At 46.4% G+C, this 15,588-nt stretch overlaps 1 protein-coding gene and 1 non-coding gene across 2 annotated transcripts in view; one reads left to right on the plus strand and one right to left on the minus strand.

Moving 5' to 3' along the window:
- The window catches only part of LOC126108501 (piggyBac transposable element-derived protein 4-like), a 124,417-nt gene extending 121,295 nt beyond the window's left edge, over window positions 1–3,122 (plus strand). Inside the window, exon 2 of the mRNA XM_049913799.1 lies at window positions 2,857–3,122. Coding sequence (XP_049769756.1) covers window positions 2,857–3,122 — 266 coding nt within the window. The remainder of the gene's footprint in view (window positions 1–2,856) is intronic.
- A 7,449-nt stretch (window positions 3,123–10,571) lies between these two features.
- On the minus strand, window positions 10,572–10,644 carry Trnas-cga (transfer RNA serine (anticodon CGA)). The gene has a single exon. It is a non-coding gene; the product is annotated as a tRNA-Ser (tRNA).
- Window positions 10,645–15,588: the final 4,944 nt, after the last annotated feature.

The raw sequence follows: 15,588 nt of genomic DNA on the forward strand, positions 1-15,588 counted from the left end.
GTGGGAAATCAAGGGACATCCATCATTAGCCAAGTACACCCCCCCCCCCCCACCCTCCCAATCGTCCACCACTGTGGCTGCCCAGTTGCTACCCACACTGAGGTTGGCTCTGCACCCATGGTCAGATGGGAAGTCATTTCAAGATATGGCAGTGGGTCCAATTAAAAGGCATTTCCAGTTCACCTGACAAACATATTTCAGGTGCTGTCTGTGGGTAATAAAGATCCTCAGCCAGACATTGTCAATTGTCCTATTTCAGAGGAAGCCTCTCAGCCTGCAATATCTGGGTATTCACAGAGGGTGGGATTACTGGTAGCTGGAGCTCCAGTGTTGATATAGCTGCCAAGGAGGGGAAGAAGTTCAGTGTGCATCCGTGCATATATGGTCATAACAGCTGGGAGGAGATGAGGGGAAGGGTGGTTGTGCTGGTCATCCAAGGTTGGTAAAGACTGCTGCCATTCTTGCTTGTGAGAGGAAGGCAGAGTTCACTCATTATCAGTAGCATTGTTAATAGAACTAATTGTGGTCCTTTCGTACAGAGCCAAGTTTGGGTTTTGAAACAGAGGCTCAGATGGTTTTGTGACTGTCTGCTGCAGATTCTTTGACTTGCGCCTTAGGGAGTTCGGGGTGTTGAGTTCCACTTAATAGTTCAGAGGTCCATTATACACTAGAACTTGCTTCACAGATAAGGGGGGCTGTGTGGAATTGACTGTGTGGTTTTTTAAGTTTCTTGAGAAAGAACAGAAAGGGATCTAGTATCAAAGTGTGCCGGTCAAACACAGGATGAGGGTAGACCTAGGAACCATACATATTATATGAAACTTCCTGGCAGTTTAAAACTGTGTGCTGTACCAATACTAGAACTCGGGACCTATGCCTTTTGCGGGCAAGTGCTCTCCTAACTGAGCTACCCAAGCATGACTCTCACCCCGTCCTCACAGCCTTACTTCTGCCAGTACCTCGTCTCCTACCTTCCAAACTTTACAGAAGCTCTCCTGCGAACCTTGCAGAACTAGCACTCCTGAAAGAAAGGATATGCGGGGACATGGCTTAGGCTGTTGTTGTTGTGGTCTTCAGTCCAGAGACTAGTTTTATGAAGCTCTCCATGCTATCCTATCGTCTCAAAGTACGTAGTGCAACCTACATCCTTCTGAATCTGCTTAGTGTATTCCTCTCTTGGTCTCCCTCTACAATTTTTACGCTTGATGCTGCCCTCCGATACTAAATTGATGATCTCTTGATGACTTGGAACATGTCCTGCCAACAGACCCCTTCTTCTAATCAAGTTGTGCCACAAATTCCCCTTCTCCCCAATTTTATTCAGTACCTCCTCATCAGTTACATGATCTATCCATCTAATAACCAGCATTCTTCTGTAGCACCACATTTCAAAAGCCTCTACTCTCTACTTCTCCAAACTAATTAACGTCCATGTTTCACTTCCGTACATGGCTACACTCATACAAATACTTCCAGAATACGTCGGATGCTGAAGAAGTGAATTAAAATTTGTGCTGCAGCCAGGTCTCGAACTTGGGTCTTCTTGCTTACTAGGCAGATATGCTAACAATTACACCACCACAGCATTATGGTCAACATAGCTGCACGAACTATCCAACAAATACCCTCCCCAACACAAACTCCATTTCACATCTCCCCTTATATTGCCACTATTACCAGGGCTCTCCGACATTGGAATAGTACCCCAACGTTGGACGTAATGGGGAAGTGCTGTACCACATGTGACTTGGGTAGTTTGTGCAGCGATGTTGACCATAATGCTGTGGTGGTGTAATGGTCAGCATATCTGCCTAGTAAGACGCCAGTGGACTGTCAGCCGTGTTGTGAAGCGGACACGCACGGGGCTCTGTGCGGCGCTCTGCAAGTGGGCCATGTTTACTCGCGCGGGTAGTGGTGTTGCAGTGTAAACAGATCACCTAGAACGGCGGTGGTGCTTTCTTATAGAAAGATCACGATTAAAGTAACTTTTGATGGGCAGCACGCATGACCTAAGGCATATGAAGTAGAGCGATTCCTTGCCGGCCGCGGTGGCCGTGTGGTTCTGGCGCTGCAGTCCGGAACCGCGGGACTGCTACGGTCGCAGGTTCGAATCCTGCCTTGGGCATGGGTGTGTGTGATGCCCTTAGGTTAGTTAGGTTTAAGTAGTTCTAAGTTCTAGGGGACTTATGACCTAAGATGTTGAGTCCCATAGTGCTCAGAGCCATTTGAACCAATTTTAGAGTGATTCCTGCTTGAAGTAATGCACGTCGATCCACAGGAACTTATCGGTACTGTATACATCTTTAGATCATCTCCAATACGGTTTACCTGAAACTTGTAGATGTAGCAGCGTGCGAACGACTTCTTCGACGTTCCACCAATGGATATCGTTTCCACCAATCGGACGGCAACATGGGTGTAGTGACTGTCGACCGTGCAGGACTCGGCGTACGGAACATACGAATTATTGAACTGACATTTGAAGTTCCGGCCACGCTTGTCGTGAAGGCGCTGCGGCCTTACAGGGAAGTACTAAGTCACATGGAAGAAAATTGGCATACCTTTGAGACGTATCCTGTACTGAATAGAGTGCAACAGGTGCGAATCAAACTGCGTAAACACATCCCATCATACGTGACTGTTGGTGGCTGTCGAGAGATCGTCATTTATGACGGTCAACCGCGGACTTGTTCAGGATGCGGGCAGGAAAGGCATGTACGATCTGAATGCCTGCAGCAATGCCTAGTCCAGATACCACGTACAGACACGACGCCTACATCGCAACCGACAACGCTGCCTATTACGTACGTTGATGCAGTGAGGAACATTTCGGACATGGATGTTGTTTCATTCCAGTTGCCGACCCCGCAGATCCAGTTTCCGCGCCCACGACGATGAAGCCTCCATCGGAACCGTCGCCGTGCTCGGCAGCAGCGACCACGTCTGCATTCCAGCCATGTGAGGAAGGAGAGCATCAGCAAATCGTTTCAAGCTCAGACACAGAGATGCGAGAGGTGTCTGCTGTTTGCCATCAACCACAGGATGCGGACACGCATTCCCGCAAGCAGAAGTCGCCCAAGGAACGAAAGAAGAGGAGGCTGTCTGCAGGAAATTGTTCTTGAGACGGTGACAGGTTGCAGGAGGATGAGGAAAATCCATCTGCAGCCGGGGCTGTGGACCTCACACCAACGATTCCTGGTTTGCTGCTGGCAATGTCCGCCCAAAGACAAAGCCAAGTTGACGATGCTCAGCTCACTGGCGATTTTGCAGCTAAGACATCGGAAGAATGTCATGCGTGCCTAATGTACCACATCTCCAGCTTTGTGATTGGGCGTCCGAGATGGAGATGGAAAAAATATCAGATTTGAGTGACAACGAGATGCCCATGGCCAGCGGATCGTTGGACGGACATCATGTCTCAGCCGATCAATAATATACACGGTGTGGGTGACAGGGAAGGTCAGACGGACAATGTGGCGCATACTGGCTTAAACGACTGCAGGATAGGTCGTCGTACTATCCAGGTGTATTGGACTGGTACAGTCAATGTCAACGGCATTAGCTCCACGATCAAAACTCAGTCATTAAAGGACATGATTCGAGCGGCGTACATTGAAATCGTGTTTCTTCAAGAGGTACGGCCTGATCTGCACCTGGATGATTATGGATACGTGTCTTACGTCAGTCCAACTTCCGATGGTGGTGGTGGTATGGCCATTCTACTACGTTATGGCATTGAATCAGTGGATATTAAGTTTTTTTTTCATCAGCAAGAGGCATTGCACTCACCATCGGCACAGTCCGCCTTGTGAATCTGTATACCCCGTCTGTTACTGCGAAGCGTGGATAGAAAACACTCTGCTGCTCCACTGAGGTAGCTTCATTGTTTCAAGGGGTACAGAAGCACCTGGTGGCGGGTAGGGACAGGGACTTCAACAGTGTCTTACGCCCTGAGGATCAGATCCCTCACCATGTCCCATGTCCAGCTCTACATGCTATGGTCGGAGATCTCGCTTTGCATGATACATGGACGCTAATCCACAGTGACCAATGCGGATATACACACTTCACCAGCCACTCAGACAGCATGTTGGACAGGATTTATGTCTCCCGAGGTCTTCGGGCAGAAGCTGTCGGTGCTGAGCTGTGGCCCACTGCATTCAAAGACCACCAGGCCTTCATTTGCGCTGTGACTCTGCCAGGACAACAGACGAGCTGCAGTAGAGGATCTTGGACTCTTAACATTAACATTCACCAGGAAGAGGCTTGCCATGTAGCCGTCACTGACATCTGGCACAAATGTGAGTGACGACGTCATACCTATGATTCCACGACACAATCTTGGACATACTGTGCCAAACCAGCTCTTCGCCGCACGTTCATGGCATATGGAGGAAACAGGGCGCTTTGGCTCCGATCCACGGTCTTGAGGGAACTAGCATCTCAACCTCCTTCACCAGAGCGCCAAATGGCCGTCCACCAGACACAGGCACAGCTTCTGCAGATCACGGCTGACAGATTGGACGGCACGCGGGTTCGATCGAGACTGCAAGATTCCATCCCAGAGGAACGTGCCTATCTTTACCACATCATCAGAGAATGGAGACACCGCAAGAGACGACTTATCACGGCAGTTATTTCTGCGGACGGACAATGCGCAGAGACACGCACCACCATGTCCCGTGCCCTCACAGATTATTACTGCACTCTATATCTAGCAGATCAATGGTGTAACAATGACATTGAAGACGTTCTGCATGACCTGCCACCTTCGGGTAGGGCACAAGGCAACGTCACATTCTTGGAGGCCATCACGTGGGAAGAAATGCGCATCGCCCCTCGTGGGGCGCGAGAAACAAATCACCTGGACCTGATGGTCTTCCACTTGAATTTTACAGTATCTTTTCTGACCTGATGGGGGAAGTTTGGTGGCAGATGCGCTGCGAATTCCTGGATCCGGACTTCCGCGTCCCCCCCCCCCCCACGAATTTTTTGAGGGCATGATCATCCCTGTGCCAAAACCAAACGTTGGGTGCAGGCCGCAAGACTTCCGGCCGTTGACGTTATTGAATTCGAATTACAAGCTGTTCGCCTGCATTCTTTGCGCTCGCCGCCTCGATAGTGTCAGAGACGCCATTCATGCCCACCAAACATGTCTGGGAGGTGGCAGTAATATACACGCAGCGTTAAGTTCTTATAGAGATGTGGTGGCGCTCATGTCGGCATGCCGCTTAGAAGGCGCCCTCGTGGTGGTTGACCTAGACCATGCATTTGACCGAGTTGTACACTATTTCTTGCAGGCTGTCTTAGAGAAGATGGGACTGTCCACAATATCGGCAGGTGTGGATCTCCGTCTCATCCACAGAGCCCCTTCCACAGTTGTGGTCAATGGCTACTGCTCGCCACCGTTTCACTATTGAGTGATCAGTGCTACAAAGATGTCCCCTTTAATATTTCTCTTCACCGTCGCTCTCGAGCCTGCACTTCATGGTCTATGACAGCGTTTGGAGGGCATTCGCTTCCGCAATGTGCATTTTAAATGTTGTGCCTATGCGGACGATGTAGTATTTTTGGCGATGTCAGCAGAAGATATATGTACGGCGATCGCATGGCTTCAGCAATACAGAGAAGTGGTCGGGAGCTGTTATCAACCTGCAAAAGTCGCACTACATGGAAGTGGACAGAGGATTGCAAATGAGTACACCAGTGCCCATTATCAAAGTCCCAGTGATGAAGTGTTTGGGAGTGACCTTCCTTGCGAATGTGCAGCGTACAGCAGCATACAAATATCACAGACAACTTAATGTGATCCGCACGCAAGTTCATCTCCATAACTTTCGAACACTTGATCATATGGGTACATTTTCTCAACGTCTACCTCGCTCCAAAACTTAATCATTACACACACGTTCTCCCGATGGCTGCTACATTAGCTGTCAAGTTCCACGCAGCCTTCAGTCATTTCGTCAGTGAGTGTAGGGTGGTCAAGAACCGATACGAGACGCTAACGTTGCCCACACACGCAGGCAACATTGGAATGATAAACGTGCACAACAGGGTGCGCGCTCTCTTCATGCGGATGATGCATCGCCTACGTACTTCGGACAAGGCCGCCCTCCCTAGTACACTGATTCAGGACGCGGTGCCTCAGTCCCTCTGTCCACTGATTCCTATTGGACATACACGCCAATACTGTGTCACATTCACACCTATCTGGTCGACATGAGTTATCTGTTGGATGTCTTGCGGACCACGTGGGATCCTAGCACTAAGGACGTCTACCGCTACTTTCAACGGATGCTGCCTGCTAATGTGGTTGAACATTGACATCCAGCAGTTGGCTGGAGACAGGTGTGGAGTAACATGCACTCCCCTTTCCTTCCCACCACGGTCAGGGCGCTGTGGTATGTGATAACGACTGAAAAATTCTCCACCTGACAATGTTTACACATGATCCATCTTGCCAAGGATCCTCTCTCCAAGATGCGCTGCTGCAGACACTGACATGCACCATTTCATTTGTGGTACGCCTACAGACTGCTGGCTCCTCACACGATGCATGTTGGCATTGTTGCTGCGACGGATGCCTCAGTCCGTAGAGCCCATTGAGTTGATCCATCCCGACGTCACTTACTTCCCTGCTACTCACCATAACTTCCCTGCTACTCACCATAACGCCACAGTGTGGGTTAAGGGTATGGCATTTTCATACTTTTTTAATGAGAGCATTGCAGGGTTGTTAGATTTCTGGCATTATTTAACGAGTAACTACCGGCCGCGGTGGCCGCGCGGTTCTAGGCGCTCCAGTCCGGAGCCGCGCTGCTGCTACGGTCGCAGGTTCGAATCCTGCCTCGGGCATGGGTGTGTGTAATGTCCTTAGGTTAGTTAGGTTTAAGTAGTTCTAAGTTCTAGGGGACTGATGACCACAGCAGTTGAGTCCCATAGTGCTCAGAGCCATTTGAACCATTTTTTTTAACGAGTAACTACAAGATTTTATGGTGCAGTGCGTCATATGGTATGCTCTTTGCGAATTACTTGAGGTCGTTGTTTACGCGCCCTCCAGACCATTGAGGTGTACCAGGTGTGAGAAGAGACTGAGAGATTGCACATGATGGACTGATGAGAGACATCATAGGTAATTATAGAGTGTTTCACCCTCACTGAACTTGAAGACGACCAGGACATCCCGCCATCTGGCTGCTGTGGACGCTCCCTGAGAAAAAAGAAAAATAGAACAAAAAAGAATCACAAATAAATACATAAGAACAAAATGAACAACAAATAAAATATAATTATTTTACCCTTTCCTTTATCCTTTTTAATAAAATTTTCAGAGTCATATTTAATTTTTGTTCATGGAATGCAGTTTGTCTGATGAGATAGAAGAAGAAACAGGAGTCGATTTAGAGGAGATAGGGGATCCCTATTAGAAACACAATTTAAGAGACCTTTGGAAGATTTGAGATAGAACAAGGCAGAAATAATGGATAACATTCCATCATAATTTCTAAAATTATTGGGGGAAGTGGCAACAAAACGACTATTCACGTTCGTGTGTGGACTGTATGAGCCTTGCGACATACCATCTGATTTTCGGAAAAATATCATCTACACAGTTCCGAAGATTGCAAGAGCTGACAAGTGCGCTGAGTAAGTCAGCTTAACAGCTCATGCATCCAAGTTACTGAGAAGGATAATATGTGGAAGAATGGAAAAGAAAATTGAGGATGTGTTGGATGACGATCAGTTTGGCTTTAGGAAAGGTAAAGGCATCAGAGAGAATGGAAGCAAGACTGAAGAAAAATCAAGATATGTTCATAGGATTTGTCGACCTGGAACAAGCGTTCGACAATGTAAAATTGTGCAAGATGTTCGAAATTTTGAGAAAAATAGGAGTGAGCTATAGGTAGAAACGGGTAATGTATAATATGAACAAGAGCCGAGAGGGAGTAATAAAAGTGGACGACCAAGAACGAAGTGCTCGGATTAAAAAGGGATGAAAAATTTGAGATGTGGTGCTACAGACGAATGTTGAAAATTAGTTTGACTGATAAGGTAAGGAATGAGGTGGTTTTGCACAGATTCGGAGAGGAAAGGGATATGTGGAAAACACTTACAAGGGGAAAGGACAGAGTGATAGGACATTTGTTAAGAAATCAAGGAATGATTTGCATGGTACTAGAAGGAGCTGTAGAGAGCAGAAACTGTAGAGAAAGACAGAGATTGGAATACACCCAGCAAATAATTGAGGACGTAGGTTGCAAGTGCTACTCTGAGAAGAGGCTGGCACACCAGAGGAATTCGTGGCGAGCCGCATTAAACCAGTCAGAAGACTGATGACTTAAAAAGAAGAGAGAAACAGCAACAATGCACCATCATATGACACAGTACCTCGGAGGAGTGGAAGCCCCAAAGACTGAATGACAAAGACCGAATTGGCAGACCATGTCATTGCTAGGAATTAGGAATCGCAAAAGGGAAGGTAGGCCCTGATGCTGAAAGAAGGGGTATTACAGCATAGGCGATAGTGAAAAAAGTGTAAATCAGTCATGGATCAGTTTTCAACATTTTGGTTGATTTTTTGAGGATAACAAAGGTCGCTGCATACTGGCTTCCAAAACTGCTCGCACCCATTCAAAAAAGTTCGCCAACTCGAGGCAGCAGTATAAACATTACAGGAGTGTCAGGCCAATGCAGACGACTAAATTCATAAAATTGCTAAATTCATTTCGTGCCGCATTTCAATAGGCAACATCTTAAAAGAAAGAAAGAAACTGCGGTGTTGCACTGCTGCTGCTAATCATTATTGCTTAAGTGCCTGATTATATAAAATTATTATATATCTTGATTGTTGTACGTCTTTAAGAATTACAGGTAATTGTTATCAAACGAATGTTGTTTCATTAACTTTGTCAATGCCATTTCTTGAATTGGTGCTCAAATCGAAATGATTTAGACAGGGTTGCTTGGTTATACCGGCTTTAACATTTAAGTAAATGTGCTATTCATGGAATTTGTAACTGCGCTATCATTGGTATTGTGATACTGATTTTTTTTTTTGGGGGGGGGGGGGTGCAGTCTAATGTTAAATGATTGTTGATTATGTTACGTAACAACTTTGCCTGTGACTTATTTAACTGTGTCTACCACCTGTTCGATAGCCAGTCATTAAAAATTGTAAGCATTTTGAGCTGTAAGGCGGATATCAAAATGTGTAACTGCTCTGCAGAAGAATCCGAGCCCCACAGACAAAATTTCGGAAACTTTTCATGGATATTTTCTGATTACATTTGTAAAAGAGACCAATGGTATACGGCGGGTCATTACAGAGTAATTACATTTCGTTTGATTTCTTACCTCCATTTGTCTTTGTCCTGTATTGTATTGGAAATACCTGCTCAAGAGTGCAAAAGTGCGCTTTCTGTATCATTTAGAAACAAACTTGTTCCATTCAATCACGGTACTTCTTGTTAACCACAGTAATGCCGATTTTACTCTTCGCACTCCAACTTGCATTCAGTATTACTCGTTTCTCTCTTGTGTCTGATTTCCGACAGTGATTGTGGTTAACTGTGATACACAGAAGTACTATAGATATGTTTACTGATGGGATGCTGGCGATATATACCTCGTGTGTGGGTCACTGATAGCAGTCGAAGATCGAAACAAGGACGTTATGCTGAGATGTTTTCACAGCACTGGCAAGGTTGTTTGTTGTATTACTTTCTGTTTTAGGTTGTACTTTTTGATGATTGCATATTATAGCCCTTTTCGCTGTTGTGAAGGCATTCTCACATAAACAAAGGTAAATCACATTAAGATAGCGAATATATAATAACTACACTATTAATCTGTAACGAGCTAACTAAGACGACGGGTCACTTGTATCAAAGCACTCAGAAAATATTTGTGAACAACCTCTGGAATTTTGTTGGTGGAGTTCGCGGTCTTCTTGTACTTGATTTTGCCAGACAAACTGACGTGGCAGTGAGTTTGCCGCTGCCAAGGAGTCATGGTCCCTTCCAAAAGTAGACCAATGTCCTATCCCTCTGCATGCTGTGAAGTCATCGCTGTAAAGGTCTGTCGTGTTTCTCGGACGAAGAGTGTTGGATATTGATAGACGACAGGTTAATAAAAGGGATTATAACACCGTGGCTCACCTGGTTCCTACCAGTTAGGAGTGCTGAAGTCTGCGTAATTCATCTTTGGATAAGACACAGTCCTTTGATGGCAGCTTCTTTCTCAGATGTGAAGAACCGCCCGTTTGTGGATCATATGGCGTGCTGATTACACTTCGCGATATTTCAACTGAGCATCGTTTATATAATGACGAGATGGTAGAAGCTGTTTTAGCTGGCAGACCACTCAATTTTGGTGGTGATGAGATGAATGTGGGAAGTATTCTAAGAGTTTTGTTTTGTTTTATCTGACCTTCTAACTGAGCTGTTGGGCAGAAGATCATACGTGTAGAGAACAGTTGGAGCATCCAGTTATTATATAAGTAGAATGAAATTTTCACTCTATAGCGGAGTGTGCGCTGACATGAAACTTCCTGGCAGATTAAAACTGTGTGCCGGACCGAGACTCGAACTCGGGACCTTTGCCTTTCGCGGGCAAGTGCTCTACCAACTGAGCTATCCCAGCGCGACTCACGCCCCACCTTCACAGAAGACGGGGTACTGGCGGAATTAAGGCTGTGAAGGCGGGGCATGAGTCGTGCTGGGGTAGCTCAGTTGGTAGAGCACTTGCCCGCGAAAGGCAAAGGTCCCGAGTTCGAGTCTCGGTCCGGCACACAGTTTTAATCTGCCAGGAAGTTTTATTATATAAGTAAATAGCCAACAATATTTTATAGTCCTCTTGTTTCATGTCTATTCTGGTCTGGTAACAATATTTTAATAGTACGTCTTGAATCGGTTTTCACTTTAGTACCATTAGGGTAAGGTTCTCTGTTTTCAGACGGTGCTCTAATCTTTGATATATGGATATTTGCTCCCTGTACATTGCTGCTGATTCAGGAAGTAGCTGAACTCCTTGTGCCTCCGCCATTTTAGTGTCCTACTAACCGCCAAGAGTGCCATTCTGTGCTCGCATTTGATTTTTTCTTAATATCTTGCATTTGGAAGTCATATTTTGTAGACACAACGTAGGTATGACAGCTGCATGGTAAGTAGTTTGGTATTTTAGTGTTATTTACTAGTGATATGTCATATTTAGTGATACTCGTGAGTCGTTTTGAAGTGCAATAATTCATTACATGATTCGGAAGTTCAGTCATGTCTGCTAAGTGGTACAGGTGCCTAATTTCTCTGCCTAATTTCGACCACACGAAAATTGGCCCCCTTAAAAATGTCGATTTTTATTTCTTTCAGGAGATGTCTAGGAAGAAAAGGAAGTGTTGGCAAATAAAAATATGATGAAGGCAGTGTTCAGACTGTCAAATATGGCTGGAAGACGTACAAATCTGAAAACTGCTAATTATGGTCCCAATGCAGTTGCAAGATTGTTATTACTATACTCAAATTTGGACTATCTCAACATTATTTCTTGTAATAGAACAGCATTCCTATAGGTACGCAGTCTTGAATTTTCCTTATGGAGTAACCCTATCCCAAATTATAAATGCCCTTTTAGTGCACTCTCCAAAATGTGCCAAGTTTCTTTGACATCAATTATGAAATATAATTTGTTGACTTACTCTGTAGAAGGTTGTATATGCCCTTTGTCAGAAAAATTCCAGGACAGGTTCTTTATTTCTGAGGTTTTCATACTAAAAAGTAACAATGTTTTTTGTTACCTGGTACATGTGCGTCCTTGAAATGACATTGGCCATGTTTCCGCACAAACTCACTAGGTGGTGGCAGAGCTAGGCTTAGCGACACGCCGTTTCGGTTCCTGGCTCATTAATTACGGTGACACAACGGATGCTGATTGTGAGAAAAGAGTGAATATTTTCTGCGTTGAGCTCGGGAAAACCCCTATTGAAATGCGGACTACGATTAATCAAGCATATGCAGGCGAGGCACTATCAAAAAGTGATGTTTTCGAGTGGCACAAAAGATTTCATGAAGGCGGAGATTCAGTGTAAGACGATACCAGAACTGTCTACAGCACATGTCGGTGCAGGTGTGGAGCATGTAAGGCAGTTATTGCATCCGATGTCAGAACAACTTCATTTGAATTGTGATGTGTTTCATAACATTTAGGGAAACGGAAACTTAATGCAAAACTCGTTGCTCAGATACTAATAGACGAGCAGAAAGAGGAAAGACGAAGAATTTCTGACAAAGTAATGAATAGAGCCAGTTGTGATCCCACATTTCTGTTAAAGATTATTGCATGGGATGAAGGCTGGTACTACCAGTGAGACACTCACACGAAGTGACAAAGTCTGAATGGCGGAGTCTTGGATCACCAGCTTCGGAAAAAGTCAAGCGACAACCCTCGAGAACAAGGACAACCTTGATCACATTCTTTGGTAGTAAAAGATTAGTTCACTGTGAATATGTTCCTCCAGGTCACACAGTGATGAAACTCTTTACATCGAAGTCTTGAAACGTTTCTGACAAGCAATTCGACGTCGCCGCCCTGATTTGTGGCATTCTCAGGACTGGTTCTTATTGCATGACAGTGCAAGACCCCATATACTGCTTTACCTGTTTCCGAGCATCTGACCAGACATTCTGTTATTGCCATCCCATATTTTCCCAGCCTCTCACCTAGCGATTTTATCTTTTTTCCGAGAATGAAAAGGCAACTGAAAGCAAAATTCCATCAAGGTATCGCAGACATCCAACGGGCTGTGAGAAACGAGCTTACAAGCATCGCAGTTTAGAATTTCCATCCTTGCTTCAGTGATTTCCAGAAAGGTTGGCAACCGTCTGAGATAGCCAAGGGGGGTACTTCGATGACATTTCTAAAAAAGGGAGTGTAACAAAAGTCATTTATGTATAACCAGCGACGGTCATTTTCGGAGAGCTTTCAGCTGATTTTTAAGCAGCCATATCCTTTGATTTCCTTAGCCATCGACATTATTCATCTCATGCAGCAACTGTGCGGGCGCTGATAACCAGCGATAACAGGTCCCGCCGACTGTTCCCCATAGGCTTACTCTAGAGCTATTTCGCGTAATAGTTTTATAGCTAATTTTTCTGTTACGTGGTCTGTGTGTACGCTGCAGCTGGCAGGCAACCTATAGTACTGCCAATTCCGTTACACATACGAGTATTCTGAGAAGAGCCGTATCTTCGCAACGGGAGCGACGAACAGAGAAAGCCACAAGTACGTGCAAAAGGCTCAGGGCAAACATTACAGTTGCCTGTCCGCCGGACTCACCTCTCTGGACAGGGGTGTGTGGGGTAGCGCGGCCCGTGTAGCGACGTCTGCTCCAGGTAGTCCCTGGCCACCCGCTGCAGCGCCGCCTGCGCCATCGCTGTTGCTATCGCTGCCACTGGCCGCGGCTCGTCATACTGTGGGGACGCGCGGCTTCCACCTCAGTGCGCATGCTCCGTGCTCAGCGCCGCTACCGGCGCTCCAACCTGCCGCCACTGATAAACAAGTGGCTGCGCCCTGGGACCACCTGCCTATTATTTTATGCATCACGGTCGATCAGAGTTTCTCTATCGACACTTCTTCATTGTCCCGTAATGCATTGTTTTAATTACGGCACATTGAGGAAGTCATCTGCGTTTGTTTCGAGGTGAATTTTTGTGTTCTGAGCCATTTGTGTATAATTAATTGTGAACTCATTACTACTAAAAATGGGTGTATTAACGCACAAAGAACACACTTTCTCGGACTGGCACACACAGCCGCTTCAATTGTAAAATTATAAAAATATTAAAAACTTTCTACAAAACCTTTTAAAACTTTCAAAATTCTTCTACATATTATCTCCATCGCAGTTAACATTAAAAAAATTATTTGCAAAGTGATGAGCAATTTCGATTGCTTAGCTACTATCCTCAGGTCTGTGAACAGACATACCCAAAGAAATATTGCCTTAAGTAACAAATGTATGTAAAAATTGCTACTGGCCTACTTTTAAAAAAAAGTTACAGGGAATTAACATCGCAAATTTAGTATTATAAGTGCACTCGCAGTGTACAAGGCCATTGCATCATCCATAACATTTTTATTCTATATCTCCAGGTAAAGTGCACTATGTAGGGCCTAAAAGGAATACAAGGAAAATATATTATGCGCTGGCAAACAAATAAGAATAATAACTACACTCCTGGAAATTGAAATAAGAACACCGTGAATTCATTGTCCCAGGAAGGGGAAACTTTATTGACACATTCCTGGGGTCAGATACATCACATGATCACACTGACAGAACCACAGGCACATAGACACAGGCAACAGAGCATGCACAATGTCGGCACTAGTACAGTGTATATCCACCTTTCGCAGCAATGCAGGCTGCTATTCTCCCATGGAGACGATCGTAGAGATGCTGGATGTAGTCCTGTGGAACGGCTTGCCATGCCATTTCCACCTGGCGCCTCAGTTGGACCAGCGTTCGTGCTGGACGTGCAGACCGCGTGAGACGACGCTTCATCCAGTCCCAAACATGCTCAATGGGGGACAGATCCGGAGATCTTGCTGGCCAGGGTAGTTGACTTACACCTTCTAGAGCACGTTGGGTGGCACGGGATACATGCGGACGTGCATTGTCCTGTTGGAACAGCAAGTTCCCTTGCCGGTCTAGGAATGGTAGAACGATGGGTTCGATGACGGTTTGGATGTACCGTGCACTATTCAGTGTCCCCTCGACGATCACCAGTGGTGTACGGCCAGTGTAGGAGATCGCTCCCCACACCATGATGCCGGGTGTTGGCCCTGTGTGCCTCGGTCGTATGCAGTCCTGATTGTGGCGCTCACCTGCACGGCGCCAAACACGCATACGACCATCATTGGCACCAAGGCAGAAGCGACTCTCATCGCTGAAGACGACACGTCTCCATTCGTCCCTCCATTCACGCCTGTCACGACACCACTGGAGGCGGGCTGTACGATGTTGGGGCGTGAGCGGAAGACGGCCTAACGGTGTGCGGGACCGTAGCCCAGCTTCATGGAGACGGTTGCGAATGGTCCTCGCCGATACCCCAGGAGCAACAGTGTCCCTAATTTGCTGGGAAGTGGCGGTGCGGTCCCCTACGGCACTGCGTAGGATCCTACGGTCTTGGCGTGCATCCGTGCGTCGCTGCGGTCCGGTCCCAGGTCGACGGGCACGTGCACCTTCCGCCGACCACTGGCGACAACATCGATGTACTGTGGAGACCTCACGCCCCACGTGTTGAGCAATTCGGCGGTACGTCCACCCGGCCTCCCGCATGCCCACTATACGCCCTCGCTCAAAGTCCGTCAACTGCACATACGGTTCACGTCCACGCTGTCGCGGCATGCTACCAGTGTTAAAGACTGCGATGGAGCTCCGTATGCCACGGCAAACTGTCTGACACTGACGGCGGCGGTGCACAAATGCTGCGCAGCTAGCGCCATTCGACGGCCAACACCGCGGTTCCTGGTGTGTCCGCTGTGCCGTGCGTGTGATCATTGCTTGTACAGCCCTCTCGCAGTGTCCGG

The sequence above is a fragment of the Schistocerca cancellata genome, chromosome 1, assembly GCF_023864275.1.
Source record: "Schistocerca cancellata isolate TAMUIC-IGC-003103 chromosome 1, iqSchCanc2.1, whole genome shotgun sequence".
NCBI lineage: Eukaryota > Metazoa > Arthropoda > Insecta > Orthoptera > Acrididae > Schistocerca > Schistocerca cancellata.